Genomic DNA, 20749 nt, shown 5'->3' on the forward strand with positions numbered 1-20749 from the left:
AGGTTTTAAACTGGTTGCTCAAGTTTTAAAAACAAGTGTAACACTGGAAATGCTTTTGACCGTTAACAGCTATAAACTAATTTGTCCTCAGATGTGGTTGGATAGTACTTTGTACAAACTATTTTGTCTTGAGCGTTCCTTGTTGGCACATAGGGATCAGTTTAGTGTGCGTCATCGTTTCAGGTAAATCTGCATAAACTCAGTTTATTTCTTTGACTATATCAAATGACATTTCAACTTGAAGCACAATACACCATCCTGTGATGTAATCCATCAGCTCAAAGACTAGAACTTGATATCCGTGAAAGAAGCAGTGGTCTAGCAGAACCCTGAGACCCAGGTGAAGCTGGTGGAACTGGCCTTGTGGCCCTCTGGCCCCCTGTGGCCCTGCTGGGTTTGTTTTAGCTTTAGTTTCAGCCCTCAGCTCTCCACATCTCTGCTGAACTCCGCTCATCTTCCCTCCGGTGTCCTGCAGTTCCCATGGCCTTGTGCGCCCTCCTCCCAGGCCTCACCCTGAACCAGGAAGTGCCTTCGCTATCACACACAGTTTTTGTGTTTGTGTGTGCATGTGTGTGCATACATGACTGTTGCAGGGATGCAGCTGAACTTTTGATCCCTGGAAAGTACTAGGAAATGCAAAGCACAGCAGCACCTTCCTTGTTTTCCACTGTGCTGTGGGATCAGTGTTACTATCTCGAGCTTCACAGTCTGCCTGTGCTAAAGGTCAGATCAGGGTCTCTGATGGCTACAAAGGCTTAAAGGTCAATTCTGAAGTGGAAAATCATAGAAAAACCAAATCATTAACACGTGGTTTAGCTTAAAACTATACATTTCAAATTGCTCAATTTGCTTAATTCTTCAGTTGAAAAAAATTAAATTAGAAATATCTCCAATTTGTAACTTTTTGCCATTTTCTTTAAACAGTGCACAAGGCTAGTGACATGACCAACAGTAAATCACCTCATTAGTGTCACATTTACAGTCTCTTTTATTTATGTTTATTTTCCAGTCAATAACACAGATGTGAAGGTGAATTTTTGGCTGTCGAGCCTTTGCAGCAGTGTCATTGTAGAAATAGATTTATTTATTCTAAAAACACACTGAGCTGTCTGGGGTGTTTTTAAAGCCGGGAGGGAGGGCAGCTCCATCAGCTGGAGCTGACATAACATGACATTTGTTTTCTCTTCTATTCTGTCAAAAACCGCTGTTGTTACTGACATGAGAATAACAGAAAAGATTTTCTAAGTCGTCTCAGGTTTTGTGATGCCGATGACGGTGAAGCTTCTGTTGATCAGCAGACTATCACAATTTCGGTCGGTTTAGCCTCTTTTTCTCAGACAGCTTTTACTTTTTTCCCTCACCTCCATCCTTCTGTCTGTTGCTGTAAAACCCTGCTGCTCCTATAATTCATGACTGTCATCTGTCTCTGTCGTTGTGTTGTCAGCAAGGTCAGAGGTCAGGCAGTTAGCTGCAGCTTTGCCAGATTGGAATGGCCCAGAGGCAAAGCGAGAGGCAGAAACAGAAAGAGACAGAGGGATTCAGAAAGAAAGAGGAAGAGATGAAACTGATAAAATATTTCAGTTTGTTGTGCATTGTCATAGAGCAAGAATAAATATCAGTTGTAATGTTGCTGAGCCAAAAGCAGGTTATTTTATGCTTTCATTGTTTTATGTCTGTTTTATGTTCTTATACACTACATGACCAAAAGTATGCAGACAAAGTATCACACCCACATGTGATTTTGGAACATCTCATTCAAAAACCACAGGGTTTAAGGTGTGAGTGCACTCTTCTGGGAGGTTTCCAGATGATTCTTTGGAACCTGGATTCGGGGATTTGCTCCAATTCAACCACAAGAGCAACCGTGATGTTTGGCGATAAGGCCTGACTCAAAGTACACATTACATTTAAACCCAAAGGTGTTGAATGGAGTTGAAGTCACTGCCCTGTGCTGGGCCAAACTCAAAAAACCCATCCCTGCTTCTTTTTGTGCACTGGGAATTGTCAGGCTGAAACAGGACTGGGCCTTCCCTAAACTGCCAAACAGTTGAAAACTTGCTGTTGTTTGAAACATTGTTGCATGCTGTAAAATTAAGATTTATTTTAAGAATAGGAGGCCAAGCTTAAAGCATGAAAAAAGAGTACAAAAGTACACAGGAGTGTGGGTAGTGTCGACATCTTTTTGGTCCTGTAGTGTAGATGGCTTGATTTCTACCTAACGTCACCCACAGTGCATCTTGCTTCAGACTGTACCTTGCGTGAGTTGGCTGCTGTCGAACAGACTGACCTCGTTCAGCTTCCTGCTTAGACTAACTCATGTGGCATCGACCTTTTAAACTCCAGCTCACTGAGCCGGGACCTCCACTTCCCTCTCTTCTTTTGACCCTTTTCTTTCTCACTCTTTTATCTTTCCATTACTTCTGTTAATGGGCTGGCCAATATACAGAGAATAAAATCTCTCTCACAGTATATGTAATTGATTATAAATTGATGTATTTCATCACATTTATGCAAAAATCCATAAATCCAATATTTCCATAAAGCAGCCCTGCTTATTGATTTGTATCATTGCCTGCAATGACATAGTACAACCAGAGAAATACATTAAAAGAGATAGCAACCTTCGTAGAAATCCTATTGCACAATCTCTCGTGTCTCATCCTGTCATCCTATTTTATTCTCTCCTGTCTTACTAAGCTCTATTGTCTCATCATATCAGCAGCGTACATGAGAAACTCTGCTGAACAGAGAGTTTGTTTTTTTTACACTAATTAGCTACACACAGTATGCATGGCACCCAGGCGACACAGCAGAGTGAGTCATGCAGTGGCCTAGTGGAGAATTTAATGACATTTTCCCTAGAAACAATGTTACCTGTCAGGTTTCTGCCTTTGCCTGTCTGTCTCTAATGACTACACTCATCACATCAAAACCACATTTATCTTGTTCTCTTTCTTTCTGTCTTTCCTTAAACCTACTTACTTCTTGAACTTTGTGCGTGGAGAAAATATCTATACCCCCGCCCCCTTATCCTACCCCAACAGGCCCCGAGGCACGTCGCCATGTGTCAGTCACCTGCATACCAGTGTCCTGATGATGTCTATTTACTATTGTTTCCACAGGACAGTTGACGGCTCAAGAGGAACCTGACTAACAGCAGCGTGACGGGATAAAGAGGATAAAGCTCTTTCTACAGAGCCAGGTGAGAGAGCAAAAACTACAAAGAAAAGAGTAAAGTGCTATAGATGAAAACTGTCTGTTTGCCAGCTGGAGTGCAGTCAATCCTGGCCGCCTGTGAAGTCAACAAACAGATTATATACTAAAAGAAACCCTTGCATAATGATTTAACTGGTCATCAGGACTGCACCCCATCATCTATGAGTTTGTTTTTATGAGGGCAACGTATTTGTAGCATTTAGAATTATTCAAAATGTTAGTGTATTAATCAACTGCATTAAACTGAATTCATTGAGTTGGAGAGTCTCCTTCTGCATTACTATAATAATATAATAATAATATATATTATAATAATATAATATTTTCTGAAATTGTACAAAGATAGAAGATCTATATGTGAGAAAAACCTAATTTACAATTCAATCAGATTTAAGTTTAAGTTATTTTATTTAAATCTCATTGTTAATCTCCTAACTGGTTTCATTGTTAATCTTATGACAATGCCTGTTCTTGTTTCATTCACAGGGCTTCTTATTATCTACTTCAAACTCATCGTACCTACTGCAGGTGAGTTTTTTGACGTTTATAGGTGAAATTAAAAATTAAATTGCATTTGTCATATCTTTGTGTTTAGAATCACGAGAATTAAAGCTAACATTTGGCACTATCAATGTCTGTTGTTTGACCTATAGGCAACTGACACATTCTTTAAAATCATAGTGATTCAGCCCTCAACTTTGACATTTGTTTATTTGACCAACAACTGTAAGGGATACTCTTTTCTTTTCCTTTAATGAAGTCCAGTTTTTTTGTAGTTGTTTCATGCTACAATTACCAATAAGCATTAATTAAGAAACATGAATGTTTGCATGTTTTTGACAGCCAAGTACGTTCTTCCTCACTATCAGTTTCAGCTGTGAGAAACGCAGGTGTTCAGTTGTAACAGTTAAAGAGATGGAGAACTGAGAAGTTTCCTCATTATTTCTTCCTCCTTCGCGATCAGGTGACGGGGAGAAGTGTCATGGCTGCATACGGACAGACTCAGTACAGCCCCGCCCTTCAGCCTGCAGGGCCATACACACCTTACACCCACCATACGCAGGGCTACAGCATGCCATCTTACAGTAAGTACAAACAAACGTGCAGTTTTATAAATTCATGCATTATTTTGATAATCACCTCAAAAGCAAAAACACTAATGTGCCGGCAGTGCTTATGGGTATCGCCAAATCTCTGGTTATTTACATCAGATTCTGCTGGTTAGTGCTAGTTGTGTAAGTGTTCACCTTCTTTTTTATGATGGAAGCAACAAGACACAATAACGACACAGCACATTGGACAACATAGACATTCAACTGGAAACTGGAACAAAAAAAATAGGGGAGACTCAAGGGAGACACAAGGGGGAACAAGCCATTTTATAATGTATATAAGACAGCAGGCACCTTAGTATTATTATACCTATGTATGTTGAGTTCTAAGCTTGTGGTCAGGGTTGTTCATGGAAAATGGCACCCTTAAGAAATAGATAAAGCCTCACACTAAAACTTGTAGAATATAGAATAAAATCCTGATAATTACCTTACCAATCAAAAGTGAGAGCTCTCTACACTACACGTTATTTATCGCTTCCTAGTAGAAATACAGACTCAGTTAACATTACTTAATCACATAACTTAAGCCTATAACACTGCATGTTGGCTAGTTTTTCATGAATCCAAACAAATTCCTCTACTGTTCTCTTAAATGGCATCTTTCCATACTTAGACATTAAAACAGAAGACGGCCTGAGTCACTCTCCAGGACAGACGGGACTACTTGGATACTCGAACTTCAGCAGCACTCCTCCCAGTCAGAGTCTCTACAGCTACTCACACACACACAGTGAGTCTGAAACACTGCATGTACCGGATGTATGCACATACTGTTACACACACTGGCACAACAAACCTTACAAATACACCATCTTTGATTTCAACCTCACTGGAAGAAGCTTCCATCTTTTCTTTTCCTCTCCTCTCCTCTCCTCTCCTCTCCTCTCCTCATCTTTCTTTCTTTTCCTCTCCTTCTCTCTGCCACACCTGTTCTCCATTAGCTGCGGTCTGGACTCCTGGCGTCAAAAGTCTCCCCACCCCTCCCCTTTTTTCGGGGTCAGGCCCCCTTTCTCCACTCAGACCAACAACACAGCATGCAAGCGCTTGTGTCTGTTTGAGAAAACAAGAGATTGAGAAAACATATAGGCAGAGGGGAAGAGAAATAGAGAGGATGGAAGAAAGAAAGAAAACAAGAATAACATAGAGAACAAGAGATGGGAAGAGGGTCTTTGGCGAAAAGCAAAGACTCAAATGAAAATGTGGTATGTTGCGTAGTGTGTGCAACTTTCTGCCCACGCATGGCTGTGTGTGTTTGCGACTGTGTGTGTGTGTGTATCTGTGCTGTACACATTCCTCAGTCGCCCGGCGCCCAAAGCATGACTCGCTCAGTGCGACTTTATGGCTTTGAAAGCGGCGTGAAATTGACCTTGTGTGTGAGAGGGGAGAGGTTAAGGTGCATTATACGGAGGGGTGAGTAGGTTTAAAGTTGCAGACTGGGGGATGAGGCTGTTTCCACTGTATGGATGAGACAAATAAGAGACGAAACAGAATTTAACAGTAAACAAATGATGTGTGGACGTGACTTAGTATTACCCGTGTTGCTACATTAATTTAAATTTCTCAGCACTCTAGCAATGCATTCAAATATATGTATATGTGTATATATATATATATATATATATATATATACACATATTTCTGTCAAATATATATATATATACACATATTTCTGTCAAAAAATAGTATTTTCCTACTTTATTAGTCAAGGCACTGATAAAATTTTTTCAGAAAGGTTTTTTGGGTTTACCAAAAGTAATTTTGTTCCCACAGCTGTACACTGACCATAATTTGAGCTTATTTTTTCTTCTTGATCTTGATTTTTTATGTTTGGCATTAGTTTTGATAAATTATAATAGCACTGTACTCACCAAGTCAATTTCCAAGATCAGGGAGCACAGAGACAGCGCAAAAACAAAGTCAGACAGCGTAAGGAACATTTACTCAGAGAGGTCACCAAATTATCGAAACCAGTCTATTTGATGGTAAAATCAGAAGTTAACTCACTCAAAATGATGATAATAATCCCTAATTTCTCAGGAACACAGAACAATTAATCAGACGGGGGAGGAAATAGCAGCAGTCATACATACGACAGGTTTTTAACAAACCCAAAGGTTATCCAAACTTATTTGAAAGAGAAAATGAAGATGAACAGTAAAATTATTACCCAAACTGTCCATTGTAAACACTCATCACATTTTACAGAAGGATAAAGTCCTTAAGATAACCAACAAAGACTGCTGTTTTTTTTTTACAACCTGTCTTATCTTCTGACTGCTTGTAGTTAAAAAAAATTAAACTGAAATTTAACATTAACATATAGCATGGTTCATCAGTATTGCTGACCTTCTTGATATACCACACGTTAAGACCATATCTACTCACATACAAGCCTGATTCAGACCTTAACTAAAAAGGTTAGAATATAATATTTCCTTGTAAGAAGTAGGTGAAGCATTGCTTTATTATTTATTAAAGAACAGCAAAATTATTGAGCATGATGTTCATTCTTGACCTTGAAGAAGTAGTTACTAGCTTTTTCCAGAGCTTTCATCCCAATTAAGTTTGCTCAGTTGTCATGGAGACAATTGAGCTGTTCTCACGTGACCTAAGTATGCATAGTAGTACATGAGGGGGAGATCCTAGCCCTTGTCTCTGTTCTAGAAAGGTATTTCTTGCAAGATGTAAATGTCTAGTTTTCCGTATCACTTCCTCCTTAAGAGAAAATTCAGATGTCAGACATTATACGGGAATGTAAATATTCATGTAAACACACTTTTGATGAAACCTCTTACAAACTGCAAAGCCTTGACATGACTGTACTCTGTTAGAGCACGACTGCTGAACCAATAAACAATTTTTTAACAGAATGTAGTTTGAGTTTGAAAGACACTGTTCCCAAACAAAATAAATTTGTTTGAATATTTTTTTGCATAAATCATTAACTACAAACTTCAAACGGTAATAAACTGCCACAACAACCAAATGTTTGTAGGATTTCAGAATGTTTCCATGTCATCCATTATACTGTACACAATGCACAAGCATGCACACACGCAAACACACACACCACAAAAAGCCATCGAAACACGTACTGTACACTGTGTGTACAACTGAAACCAAATGGGGACTATGGGAGCCTTTTTGTGTTTACTCGAGAGACCTCCTGTATTTTTCCTTTAGTCGCTTTGAAGATTTTTGTGTTGTCCGGGGAGTTTTCACTGTGGTTCTTCCATTGAGTCATTATTCTCCTTTTTGTAATGCACTGTGGAGTGGAAAAGAGAGCAGTAGTGGACTAATGAAACAATGAAGGTAGAAGTAAAGGAAGTTAATCTTTAAAAATACATCAGGAAGGTATATTCTTATTATACCTAAAGCCAACAGTCAGAACAAACAGGGTAGATCCCTCAAAGAGAATCATACTAAATAAACTTCTAACCAGTTCTTAAATTACGTGGTATTAATTACACCTTCCTCTTGTACATAGGAAAAGCCTCCCATTCAATAAACATTTAAAAACACAGTAATTATTTGCAAATACTATTTGACCTGTTTCATGTTACACACAATCATTTGTATAAGCAACTGACATGTTGTGTCATGTCAATAATAAATTCCTGCATATCTGGATGTCCAGAGTTTACTGTTATATCCTCAAGGGTACTTTCAAGCATTTCTAACAATCATTGATGATGTTGGTTAGTCGGTTTGTCCAACAGAAATATGTCAGCAACTATTAGATGGACAGTCATGACATTTTGTACCCAGAGGATTTATTCATGGTTCCCAGAGGATTGATACTACTCACTTTAGAGAACCCCTGACTACTTCTAGCTCCACCGTGAGGTTGATATTTGGGGGTTTTCAGTGAAATGTTTTGACAACTGTTGGATGGATTGCCATGAAATTTTGTACAGACATTTATGTTCCTCACGGGATGAATTGTTATAACTGGTGATCCCTTTTCATCTAGAGCTATCATCCATGTAAGCTTTCATTTTTCCAGTACTTACATCATCAACCGCTGCAGCACTGAGGCTAATTAGCAAATGTAAGCACTGTACAAAACACAGTATACTTAGATGGTGAACATGGCAAACACACCTGCCTACCATAAGCATGTTAACATCGTCACTGGGAGCATGTTATTATGCTGCATATAAGCATTTAGCTCCAAGAATTGTTGTGCCTTAATACAGCCTATAAGAGCTTTTAAAAGTCACCACATGGTCAGTAAACACTGTATCTGTTCACTGATGACTGACCATTGAACCAAGTATTAGAAACAAGTAAGGAGCTCTCCCTTCTCCCTGTACCTTCTATAAATGTGTAAATAAGGGTGTAAATTCTAAAATCTACAGTGCGATCTCGAAGTTCCTCCTTGGCCGATGACCAGGTTTTGTTCATTTCCATTAATAACCTTTGGAAACAACAAGCTACCTGACAAACAGGAAAAAAAAATGGAATGGAAATTTGAAGTGCCGTAGGTGAAGATAATAAGATTACAAGAGAAATAATTAATCAGACAAACAGACTATGAACAGACTTGACTGAAAGATGCAGGGTGGGAGCATGACTGTGAGGGGAAATTGCTTGTAGACAAGACATTCCTGCCTTGGCTTGATTAGACTGACAGGATTCTCAGAGCAGCAGCAGCAGCAGACTTTCCCACCTGTATTGTTATGTCAAGTATAAATCTCTCTCCGAGCCCCTGCAGCACAGAGCTGTCACTGAGGAAGGAGACAGAGTTTACTGCTCATTACTTCCTCCACACCATCTCACAGATCAGATCGGATGTTGTGAAATGATATCTGAATCTTATTCATCAATACAAGATGTAACACAGTGAAATATCCCCCCAGTTTAAGTTTAGAGTTTGACCTTTTTGTTCACATTATTTCGCAGGTGGTGGTATTTCATCTGGAATTTTTCAAGGCACCCACGCAATCTCCAGTTCAACCCCATTCAACCCTACCCAGCAAGTAAGTAATGTAGTGAGATATCTGAAGAGATAAAGGTCCAGTGTGTAACATGAAGGAGGCTCTATTGGCAGAAATGGAATATAATATGCATATGTTTTGGTATGTATATTCACCCGCGAAAAGTTAGAATCATTATTTGTTATTTAAGAATGAGCCCTTTATATTCTACAGAGCCTCAGGTTGCCTTCCATTGAGTCTGCCTTGTTGAACCACCTTGTTCCTACAGTATCAAAGAAGGGACAAACACTTTAATCAAAACACTGGCTCTAGATAGGGCCATTTGTTTTTTACGTGTCTCGCAGCCGCTGCAGTTTGTCCTTCATGTTTGGAAGGGAAGGGTGAAGCGAGGGAGTTAATCTGCAACTACACTACTAGATGCCACTAAATCCTACACACTGGTCCTTTAAATTAATAACAGCTTAATTTATCCACTGCTTAATCATATTGTTGACTTTATACATTTTGGAATGACGATGTTCATATTTTGACACTGACTAATTAAAGGCACTGTTTATGTGATAACAGGAGTTTTCAGCGTACTCTAGCTACAGTCAGAGTCAGTACTCTCCGTATTATAACTCACATCACTACAACAGCCCCTACCTACCCAGCAGCAACATCAGCCCTGCTGCCATCACAGCTCCATTAGCCTATCAGCATCCAGAACACCCCGTCATGCTGCCCAATCACAGTCCAGAGTCACACACAGGTAAGGAAGTGGGCTTTTTGGTTGGATCTTAATCTTATTTTTTGTTGTTGTTGTTGTATTTTTTAAATGGACAGATCATGTCACATATACAAGTAATGCATATCCACTACCCTACCTGGAATTACATCTTTACCTTACCATAGTAATAATAATTCAAAAAAGTGTTTAATAAGTCAAACTGAATCTTCTCTTAAGAGACAGTTTCAAAAAGAACTGTCAAATTTTAACTTTTAGTCCCTGGTGTGGCTCCAAAAACCCTGGATCCTACACTTCCCATGATGCATCTCAATAGCATCTTTTGTTTTCTGTGACTAGTACATTTTCTTTGACATGTACAATCTGAGGACTTTCCCTCTTAAGCTCTTAATTTAATAAATCAAAGCCTGAATCTGGAAAAAAGGTTTTATAGAGACTGAATAGCAACTTTGTTTTTTATCGATGTGTGTTCCAGGAGAATACCACCCACCGCCCAGCCCCCCCACACCAGGTAAAGACGAGGGGGTCCCATCACGAAGGGGGTCGGATGGGAAGTTGAGGGGGAGGAAAAGAGTCAGTGACCCAGCTCCACCTCTGGACTCTGATATAGAGGTAAACACACACTCACACAGTGTTGAAAATTATCAGTATTTCCCTACAATATTTATCTTTCTCTCTCTCTCACACACACACACACACACACACACACACACATACGCCTTCATGAGGTTAACATTACATATCTGTTATTTCACTGCAGCGTGTGTTTATCTGGGACCTGGATGAAACCATCATCATTTTCCATTCGCTCCTCACGGGAACCTTCTCCTCACGATTTGGCAAGGTATAGTGACCCCTCCCTTTGTCATTTCTTGTAAGAAATATCTGGTGTAGCTCATCCCATGTTGACAACAGTTAATTATTAGATAGGAGGGCACAGTTTGGCACAAAACCCTGACAACAACAACAAACCAGTGTAATCTGGCTTTTGTCCAGTCATTTCTCACATCTTAGTGCTCGAGTGCTTATTTGACTAACAGTCAAAGCTTTGGCTGCCTGATCCTGAGTCCACAACCTTTGGGTCTCATCCCTGAGCATTTTCACACGCTGACTGTTTTGCCTTTCTGCCCTCTTGTTTCTTTTCATAATGCACCGGAGTTGTTTAGCTACCCTGGCATCCTGCGGCGTGATTGACAGCCAGCGGGACCTTTACATAACAGACAGGCAGCTGACAAGGGGCGGACAGTGGTGCGTTTCTTGGTCTTGGCCGGGGATCTGTGTTTTGAATTCTCACGGTCCCCCTGCGGGTTGACACAAGGCTGATGGGAGTTTGAGAGCAGCGTTTCTGATCGGTTCAGCCCCCGGCAGGCCATGCATGCCGTTGTTTCTTTTTCTTTCTTTTCTGCCACGGAGAGGGGGGGGCAGTGAAGAGAAACATAGAGGAAGAGACAACGAGAGAAAGAACGAGAGAGTGGATGTGTTGAAATGTGACTCATGTGCCAAAAATTCCTGATTCCTCCCACCACCCAAACACCCCGCTGCTGTATCCAGGGAAGCTCAGTTGAACAGAGTCTGACATTAAAACTCAGACATGCACTGGAGGAACTGAATGAGTGACAGCGGAAAACAGATTAACAGTCCGACGCATCAAGAGAGCTTACAAGCTGGCAACACCTTTTCCTTTCTTTTTTCTCCCTCCCAAATTTGCAGTAAACTCATCTTACTCTACCATAGTGCACTTTTTCTTATCTCCGCTTCATTGCTTTGTGTCCCACTTTGTGTCTACTTTTAACAGTCCAGGCTCTTCCCATTAGTCAGCCTATTAAACTCTTATCATAAACAAATGTTTGAACCCATACGTAAAGGCAAGTCTGGGCCCAGCGTGCAGGAAAGACTAATGGGCGTGTTGAAAGACAGTTGTTTTCACCAGCTTGGTGAGCCAGAGGTGAACGGAGATCCACATGAGGAGCTGATTCCCTCCCCTCTAACAGCTCCTCCATTATCTCATCTATCATACAGCGCCCCTCTCTGTCCTCTAGTGTGTGAATTTTTTTCCCCCCCTGCTCTGTCTTTCATATTGAACTACCCCAAGGTGGGAACTTTAGCTTCCTCCTTTTTTTTGGCTTTCTTCTTAAATTCTTTTCTGGGATTATCAGAAAAAGGCTTTAATTTGTTCCTCTGTATAGAACAGCCCTCGTTTCTGGAGGAAGGCAATTACGGATAATTATTTCAATTATTAGACAAGCACAATCCTTTCTTAAGCCTTTAACCCCACCCTCTTCATCCTTTCCATTCATCTCTTCCTCTTCTGGCCAGTGTTTGTCAATCCTCCCCCTCATCATTTTCTCCTTGTCACCCTCCTACTGAACTTTTTCTGCCCTTTGTCCTCAATTACCTTATTCTCTTGCACCTTTACACCCTTTTTTTGGAAGGGAGTACTTTGTAATTGTCATAATTTACCCCACTTGTGTCATCAAGCCCATTTCTACCATTTTGCGCCAGAGGACAGCTCTGCTTGTCATTCCAGATGCACTAATCTAACACTCACCTTTGGCTGACACCCCTCTGCTTCTCCTGTCTCGCTGCCAAAGACCAGCCAACGCTGCCATCAAAACAATATGCCACACATACATACACACACCTGCTTTTGTAGTCTTGAACGACAACACACCCACGCCACACTGTCAGCCTGCATATTATGGCTTACATGTTTTTCCGGGTGATGATTTATAATTTGCTTATTAAGAAAAAAACTGAAATTGGTGTAATGGAACACCCGCATATTTTTGTTTGGGTTTTTTCCATGCAAGAGAAAAAGAACAAGAGGTCAGTTGGTGTGTGAAGTGTTGATAGAAAGAGAAAAAGCTGAAAGAAGGTGAAGAAGGTGAAAGACCAACATTAACACAAGAGCACAATATATAAAACATACCTGTCCTTTTGTTTTTTACTATAACTGACCTGGAGAAATCTGTAGTGGCTTATTGTTTCTGAACTATTACAGTTATGTAGTGGGGGAGACATTTTTAAGGACCATACCAGCGTGTTTCTAACAGTTTCAAAAAAGTCACATAGACTTGTTGTCGTGTTTAAGATCTTTGAATGTATTTTTCCCATCATGCCAGGAAGTCATTGATTTACATTCATTTTTGTAACTCTCTAATCAAATATGAGATTCTTGAAACTAGAATTGGTGAATCCATCACAGTGAACGTTACATCTGCATTCATTTTTAGTCATGCTAACAGTGCAGCTCTTTGGATGGCAGTTCTGGTCAGTCCACCACTTTGTCCACACTGGTTTGACGTGAAATGTCACAATAACTATTGGATAGATTGCCATGAAATTTGGCACACACACTCATGGATGACTTTTAATTAGCATCATCTGCTCAGAATTTTAATTTGCAAAGTACTTTGGTTCTTGTCCAAATACCTGTAAAAATAATTACATTCCTAGTTCACAAACGTAAGCATGCTAAAAAGTGAAATGCTTAACTTCAACATTATACGTGCTAAACATGTTAGCATTGTCATTGGGGCTACTATTTAGCACAAAGCACTGCTATGAAGTACATCCTCACAGAGGATCTTCTAGCGTGGCTGTCTGTACATTATTTACATAATCTCTGCATTGTAAACCGATTAAAAACTATTAGTCAGCAAAAGATATTTATAGTTTAGGAGCTACAACTTGCTAAAACACTGAAAAGGTCGGTTAAGCCTTGATGACTGAATGAATGGACTGTACATGGGTTTCTGATTTATTTAATTAATTTAATGAGGCATTTTTACTGTAATGAATCAATCAAAAATAATCAGTGGAGACAAACTGGGAAAACTGTCAGTGTAGAATTTGATTGACAGATATTTACACTTGCCTCTCCCTGAAACCTGTTTATGTCAGTCCACTTGATGAGTTTGCAGAGGAAGTGAAAGGAAAGCTGTTCAGAAAGACAAGTAGGCAGCTGCACTGACAAGGCGAAAATAATGTTCAATAATAATGATGTTCAATAATCCGATTTAACTGATTATTTTCTAAATACTCTAAATACCAAACCTCTTAAGCCATCAACCTCAGGCTGAGCTCATGATTTTATTATTTATTAACAAATTAATAAGGGTGCAACCTGAAGTGATAGAGAGCTGTTGTTCTGCCATCTTTTCTATTAACTAGGTCAAACCACAAGCTGTAGTTTATAGACTGCTTTTCTTTCATTTAAATGTGTTGAAGTGCATATGACTCTGGTCGAGAGAGATAAGAGTCTTTACTGTGCCTGTGGGGAAATGTGTTACCACAGTATATATACACATGCACATGCCTTAAGACATAAACACAAACATCCACGTTAAGACGCACATTTGACTGATGTGAAATAAATTGTGTTGGGGGATTTATTAGTTGTAGTTTTAGTTCAAGAAGCCAATGAGAATTAAAAACCTAATTTGTGATTACAGATGCGTGTACACAACAGCGTTTTACTGTAACAGAAATGTGTAGTGTGGTTTTCGAAGCAAATTATTAACTCTATTGGTGTGTGACTTTTTGTGTGCACCAGGACTCCTCAAAGGCAGTGTCTCTTGGTTTGTGGATGGAGGAGATGATCTTCAATCTGGCTGATTCAAGACTCTTCTTCAATGACTTGGAGGTAAGTTTTTAAATTTGAGTGATATTTGGCTCATGAAAAAGATGTGAAGGGGAGCATATTTAGAAAATTGCAGGATTAAGATTCTGCTGACTTAAACCGGTGTCTTGGACTTATTTCATATTCCCCTTGAAGCACACTGCAGCTCAGTTTTTTGCAATTATTGTGAAACCGTGAATTATTTCCAGTAAACTGGAAAATAAGAGCAGAGACAGCGTATCCAGCAGTATAAACTGGCATACTGTTGACCAGAAAACCTTCCCTGCAACAGCGTAGCAAGAGGTTTGACATTTGGGTGCTGTTTTCTTACCTGGCATAAAGCACAGTGGCAGTCATTGTAGAAATCCCCTCACACAACATCTATCCAGTATTAATTCTTACTACAACATTTTCCAAACAATTTGCCCTCCTCAGTTGAGCAAGAATATTAAAAGGAGGGGTTGTTAACTGCTGGCATAAGTGCTCTTACAGTTAGACTTAGCCTTCTGCTTAAATGTCCACCACAGTTAACATAGACATTGATGCAACCTCTAAAAAGAAGGACTCCTCAAAAAAACTCCAAGTGGTCGTTAAAATTCAGTTTTACTAGCTGTCAGTGACTGAAAAGTTCATATGTTTTTCATCCTGCATTCTTCTACCTTGTTCCGACAAAGAAAAAAGATTAGAGAGGTACGGAGAGAGAGAGAGAACAAGTACACTTTGTGCTGTAATTATAGGTGTGTGTCTGAGTATCCGAAAGGAAAATTAGTCAAATGGGAGGAGGAACAGTCAAGAGGAGGGAAAAGAGCCAACAAAGCCATTTGCAATCCCGGTTCTTATCCCCTTTTTTGTTGTCATGGCTCAGTAAATCTCTAAAGCAGTAGGCCACAGCATGCTGACAACAGCTGTTAAGTCTTGGGGTACAATTATCTTGTCCTTCCCATGTCAGTAGCTACATCAGTAGCTACGAGTGTTATCACTGCTGTCATAACTGTAATACCACCAGAAGATCACATAATTGTAATCGGCATGCATGGCCACCTGATTAATCAAAGTCAGAGTTTCCAGTTAAAATTTTCCTATTTAAAAAAACCAAAATAATTAGGTTCCTATGGCTGTATTTCACTTCATTCCCAGCTCGTAAAACTGAATTAAAATGAGAATGCTCTGCAGGTTCTGACTTTCAGTGTATATGTGAACTGCTAAAGGGGTTGTATTATATCAGTAGTAGCGGCTCTTCTGGGGCGGATGGCACCTGAGTGGGAAGTGGGTTGCAGCCCCTGGGAATTGAGTTATGTGAAGATTGAGGGAAGATGAGGTAGCGTCTCCATCTGGCTCAAGATGGCTGAAAGGCGATAGGAGACCCTGTCTGTCCTGGGTCACTGCGTGACAACTAGACGATATTCTAGGACTTTGCACATATGTGTGCATGGTTGTGTGTGTGGTGTGTGTGGTCGTGTGTGTGTGTGTGTGCAAGAAAGAAAGGTTGTGGGGAAAAAAGACAATGAAACAAGAGATCTTAGGATTTTTTTTTAGGAGACAGTTATTGTTAGACACACTTGTCTCCTATGATGATGGATTCATGCTCCTTGTTTTTGTTTTTGTCCTACACATCCACTGCATATAGCTGAAGGTGTTTTGGCTGTAGCCACGTTTAGGCTACAGTGTGGTTTTAATCCCTGCGGTTTGGTTGGTTGCATTAACGTCCAATAGAGAGGAACAACGTGCACACCACTGTGCTTGTTGAAGACAATGGACCTTTCTTTATTTTTTAACCAAAATGTTGGACGCATTATAAAAAATGTAGATTCACTTTATTTGAATTTACTACGTGGTTTCACTAGAATTGCACAGCAATGTTGACTGTCCTGTATCTCCGGCGCCTTGCTGTCCCATGTCCCAACACCTTATTTCCTCCTTCCGTGTCTTTTATTTTAGCTCTTTTTTTTATTTCTGTAGCTGCTATCACTCCCACAGGCTCTCCTAAAGAGGAGAAACCTGCCCGTACAGGGCTCCACTCTGAAATGGATCGCTTGATATATCCGTACTCCTTTTCATTTCCCAGGAATGTGACCAGGTTCATATTGATGACGTGGCATCAGACGACAATGGACAGGACCTGAGGTAAAGCTTCTACTGTGTTACTGTTACTGTATTACTGAGTTACTGAGACTCTGACAGTTCTGCTGTGGCTTGTGAACCAGACTTGCCCTCTAGGTTTTAATGCACAGGAGGAAAAAAAGCAAGAGATGAGACGAAGACTGTGTGTGTTGTGTGTCTGTGTGTGTTCATGCATGCAAGCATGTGCATGTCTTTTATTTTCCCAACTTCCACAGCCATATAATATGTCACAGGATTATCCAACGCTTTCATTTCTCATCAAAATATCTCTTTATCATTCCCTCTGTCTCCCTCAGACCAGACATTTTATTGCATAAACTTGTTGAGGCACTTTAGGATACTTTTAGGAGTGATTTGAGAAAAAGCCAGACTGTACCAGAGTACTTTTTTGAAGTATTTATTTTATTGAACTTGGCCCTTTTCATTCTCAAAGATGGTTTTATATTCATCCTAGCCATGCTGAATGTATATACTTCTTACTGACAAAGCTTCACTCATGGATAAAAGTCAGTGTCTACGAGTCTACGTTTCTTGTCCCTGAAATTTTTGTGGTTGCACTGGCACACCTCCCTAAATTTGATGAATGGTTTAAGCTCTGCCTTCTTATCCTGAATAGTTTGAATCAATTCCTAGAGCTAGAAACTGTATCCATGAATATAGTTGTACCAATTCTTAGAGCATCCTCTCTGAAACAGTGATAATAGTGCTACGATAAAATGCTATGGAAAAATGCAGTTTGTGTCTTTATGATCTATATCCTGACTATTTCCTGTATTGTGATCCTGCAGCACTTACAACTTTGGGTCAGATGGCTTCCAGAGCCCAGCAGGGGCCAGCTCTCTGTGCCTAGGGTCAGGGGTCCACGGAGGGGTGGACTGGATGAGGAAACTAGCTTTCCGATACCGCAGAGTCAAGGAGATCTACAACACATACAAAAATAATGTTGGAGGTAAGCTTCGCTCTCATTTTATTTTATGCAACCTAGATATTTAGATTATCTCATTTTCTCTGAGGTTTGATAAAGGGTTGTATGTGGTTTTCTAGCAATGAAATTAGAACAAATAATGACAGAAAATAAGTAACAGACCACAGTGGTTTGTCCGGGTCTTGTCTTTGTTTGCGCTTGTATCACATTATAAGTGCATTTTGTATTTTTGGAACTCTAGTTTGCACAGCCAAATCTCTGTTAGCGATGAAAATGTGGTGAGAATATGACGATAAACACCTGCTCTTTCCTAGAAGAATCTTTGTTAAAAATATGGTTCATTACTTATGTATTACCTATTAAATTAATTTAATTAGGATGTGGTTAAAGAGCTGAAAGGAAGTAGACTGGTTCGTTTGTCAACTAAGATAATGAGTCAGTTGTTTGTTGTCAAGTTGTTGTTGTTTAGTGTGGACCCTTGGTGCACTGCTGATTACAGTTGGCTGCTTTAACTGTGCTGGAAACCATGTGTCTGAGGTTTTGGCTAGAGAATGTTGTGTGAGAATTGTCCAACAAAGGACTGCAGACAGTCCTGCTGTCAAAATAAGGTTTTGCAACGTTTCACTAAATGAGATCTTTTATGTACTGGATATATCAGGGTTCATGTCCTTCCTGTTGTTGTTGCAAAGACTGACCAGCAAGCTTGTGCTTCTCCCTGATGGGCAGGTTTGCTGGTTAGCCCCAAGCGAGAGGAGTGGTTACAGCTGAGGAGAGAGATGGAGGTCCTGACTGACCTGTGGCTGACTCAAGCACTCAAAGCCCTGGCTCTCATCAACTCCAGGTGGGTTAATGCTACCACAGCCTGATTTACACCGGCAGGCCAATTCATGTTTGCTGTTAGCTGTACAATATTTTGTTTTATTGATGATTTTTGTCCATATGCCAATATGTGTTGAATGTTAGTTCCTGATATAGCATTTAAGATGTCATGACTTAACCGTAGTATTCATGTGTCTGTCCTGTCCTGTTCCAGGCCTAACTGTGTGAATGTGTTGGTAACCACCACCCAGCTCATCCCAGCCCTCTCCAAGGTGTTACTGTATGGTTTGGGCTCAGCCTTCCCCATAGAGAACATATACAGTGCCACTAAGACAGGTGAGGTACATTTAGGGAAGGAGGGAGAAAAAAGACAATAATGATTAATCAAAAATGTCCTCTTCCATTTCCAATGCTAGTAACTTTCTTCAAGTGTACAATTTTAATATTTTGAACTCTGATTTTCCCTCACGTCAAAGGCAAAGAGAGCTGTTTTGAGCGAGTCTCTCAGAGGTTTGGTCGGAGAGCAGTGTATGTGGTGATAGGAGATGGAGCCGAAGAAGAGGCCGTGGCCAAGAAGGTATAACTCATTCTTTGTTTTTTTTATGACTCTGACTGCTGAAAAATGGGCCTCAACTAATCAGTTAACCTTAAGACACATTAAATTTCTGCAGCTTCTGTGTCTGCGTTTGTTTTTATAATCTTTGCGTTTAAAACGTCCAAATTTTCCTGGATTTGGCAGTTCTTTTTTTTTTGGCATTATTCTTTTGTACATTATAGACCAAAAATGTTATCCACATGCACTTTGTCACATACTACAATCCCCCTCCAAACCACAGTCTATATTTCACATCTGCATTGCATCTGTAGGAGCATTGTAAGTTACTAAAGTATGCCTGCCTTAAGTTTGTATGTTTTACATTAAAACCTGTATTTGAATTATTTTATGTTTGTTTTCACAGAAGAACATGCCGTTCTGGAGGGTGTCCTGTCGGCCCGATCTGGAGGCTTTGAGCCATGCACTGGAGCTGGACTACCTCTAGAGGGCGCCAGCTGTCACACTTCTGCTCTTCCACCCAAATCATGAGACGCTCCTGAACTCCTGAGTGCAGCTAGTAGGTTAAGGTGCAACCTAGAGACTGATTCAGAGTCAGTGTTGCTATTTCAAGGTTTGGCATGAGGCATTTCATCCCTAATGAGCACCCAGGCGAACAATTTTACACCGAAGCCAAAGGAACTGTGAGGATTTCGAAGCGAGGCTGCAGTATATCTATGACACCTAAACATGAAGCCAAAAGTGCTGGACCAAAATTAAAGACCAAAGTAAAATAAGGGACCAAAGCTTCATAACCCCAGGGAACTACGGTTAATACTGCAAATACTTTTTAAAAAACCTTTTCCTTTTTTTTAAATTCAGTTCATCTCAACTTTATGGAAAGTGTCCCACTTTTGTACACAAAAAAGTGATGCACTGAATGCAAACTTTTACATCCTGTTTATTGAACACAGTGAGTATGTCTGCATGGATGAAAGGTCAGATTGTTGTTAAATTGTTTGTTCTGCTGTGTCTTTTTTATTTGTTGAGACTAAACCCATTTTACACTGACCAATACTATTTTAAAGACAAAATCAGAAACTCAAAGACTTAAAGTTGTGTTATGTGGGATAGAGTTTGCCTTCACTATCATTTTAGAATTGTTATATTCATATGTCGGCTAGATAAATGTCAGGTAATATTCTCCTCATAGGTAGAGGCTATTGAAAATAGCCTGATTGTATTTTACCATTAAAATGTGAGCTATTTATTATTAGTTAAATTCACAACACAATGAGGTATAAACAAGTTTGGGAGCTCAGCATAAGAAAATCTTCCCTTCAAAGACCAAAAATATGCTCTTGTAAAAATGTTTTAATAAGAAGATGTCTTAAAGATGCTGTATTATAGGCTGGTGCTCAAATCCTTACTTTTGATTCTGGGTTGTAAATGTTGTCATGTTTTAATTCTTCTTTTCTGTCATTGTTTCATTTTCTAATAACCTGTTTGTAATATAGATGAACTGGTATGGTTGTGCATGTGCTGATTACACTGCTTGTCAGCTTAGCTATGATTTGTATATAATGCTTTATTGTCGATTTGTTTTGACAGACAGTTAAAATAGATTAATAAAGATAAATTAATTGCATTGTGGGGAAAGGTGAGTCAAGATTCATTTCATTTCACAGTTACTCAACCCAGAGGCGTATGAAGCAAGACGGATTAAATGACTA

The 20749-nt window shown here is 39.8% G+C and overlaps 1 protein-coding gene across 1 annotated transcript; it reads left to right on the forward strand.

Annotated features, from left to right (window-relative positions):
- Nucleotides 1–3122: 3122 nt before the first annotated feature.
- On the forward strand, nt 3123–20675 carry eya2 (EYA transcriptional coactivator and phosphatase 2; the record flags this gene model as incomplete). Its single annotated transcript, XM_035662063.1, is given in 15 exon segments — nt 3123–3202; nt 3703–3744; nt 4181–4301; nt 4945–5061; nt 9237–9313; nt 9839–10022; nt 10474–10610; nt 10759–10842; nt 14554–14643; nt 16685–16743; nt 17529–17689; nt 18392–18506; nt 18699–18820; nt 18961–19061; nt 19444–20675. Coding segments are annotated over 13 exon segments (1431 nt in total). The 3' UTR covers nt 19525–20675.
- Between the last annotated feature and the right edge of the window lie 74 nt (nt 20676–20749).

Source organism: Morone saxatilis, unplaced genomic scaffold (genome assembly GCF_004916995.1).
Source record: "Morone saxatilis isolate NCDOM2014 unplaced genomic scaffold, NCSU_SB_2.0 Contig18, whole genome shotgun sequence".
Lineage (NCBI taxonomy): Eukaryota > Metazoa > Chordata > Actinopteri > Moronidae > Morone > Morone saxatilis.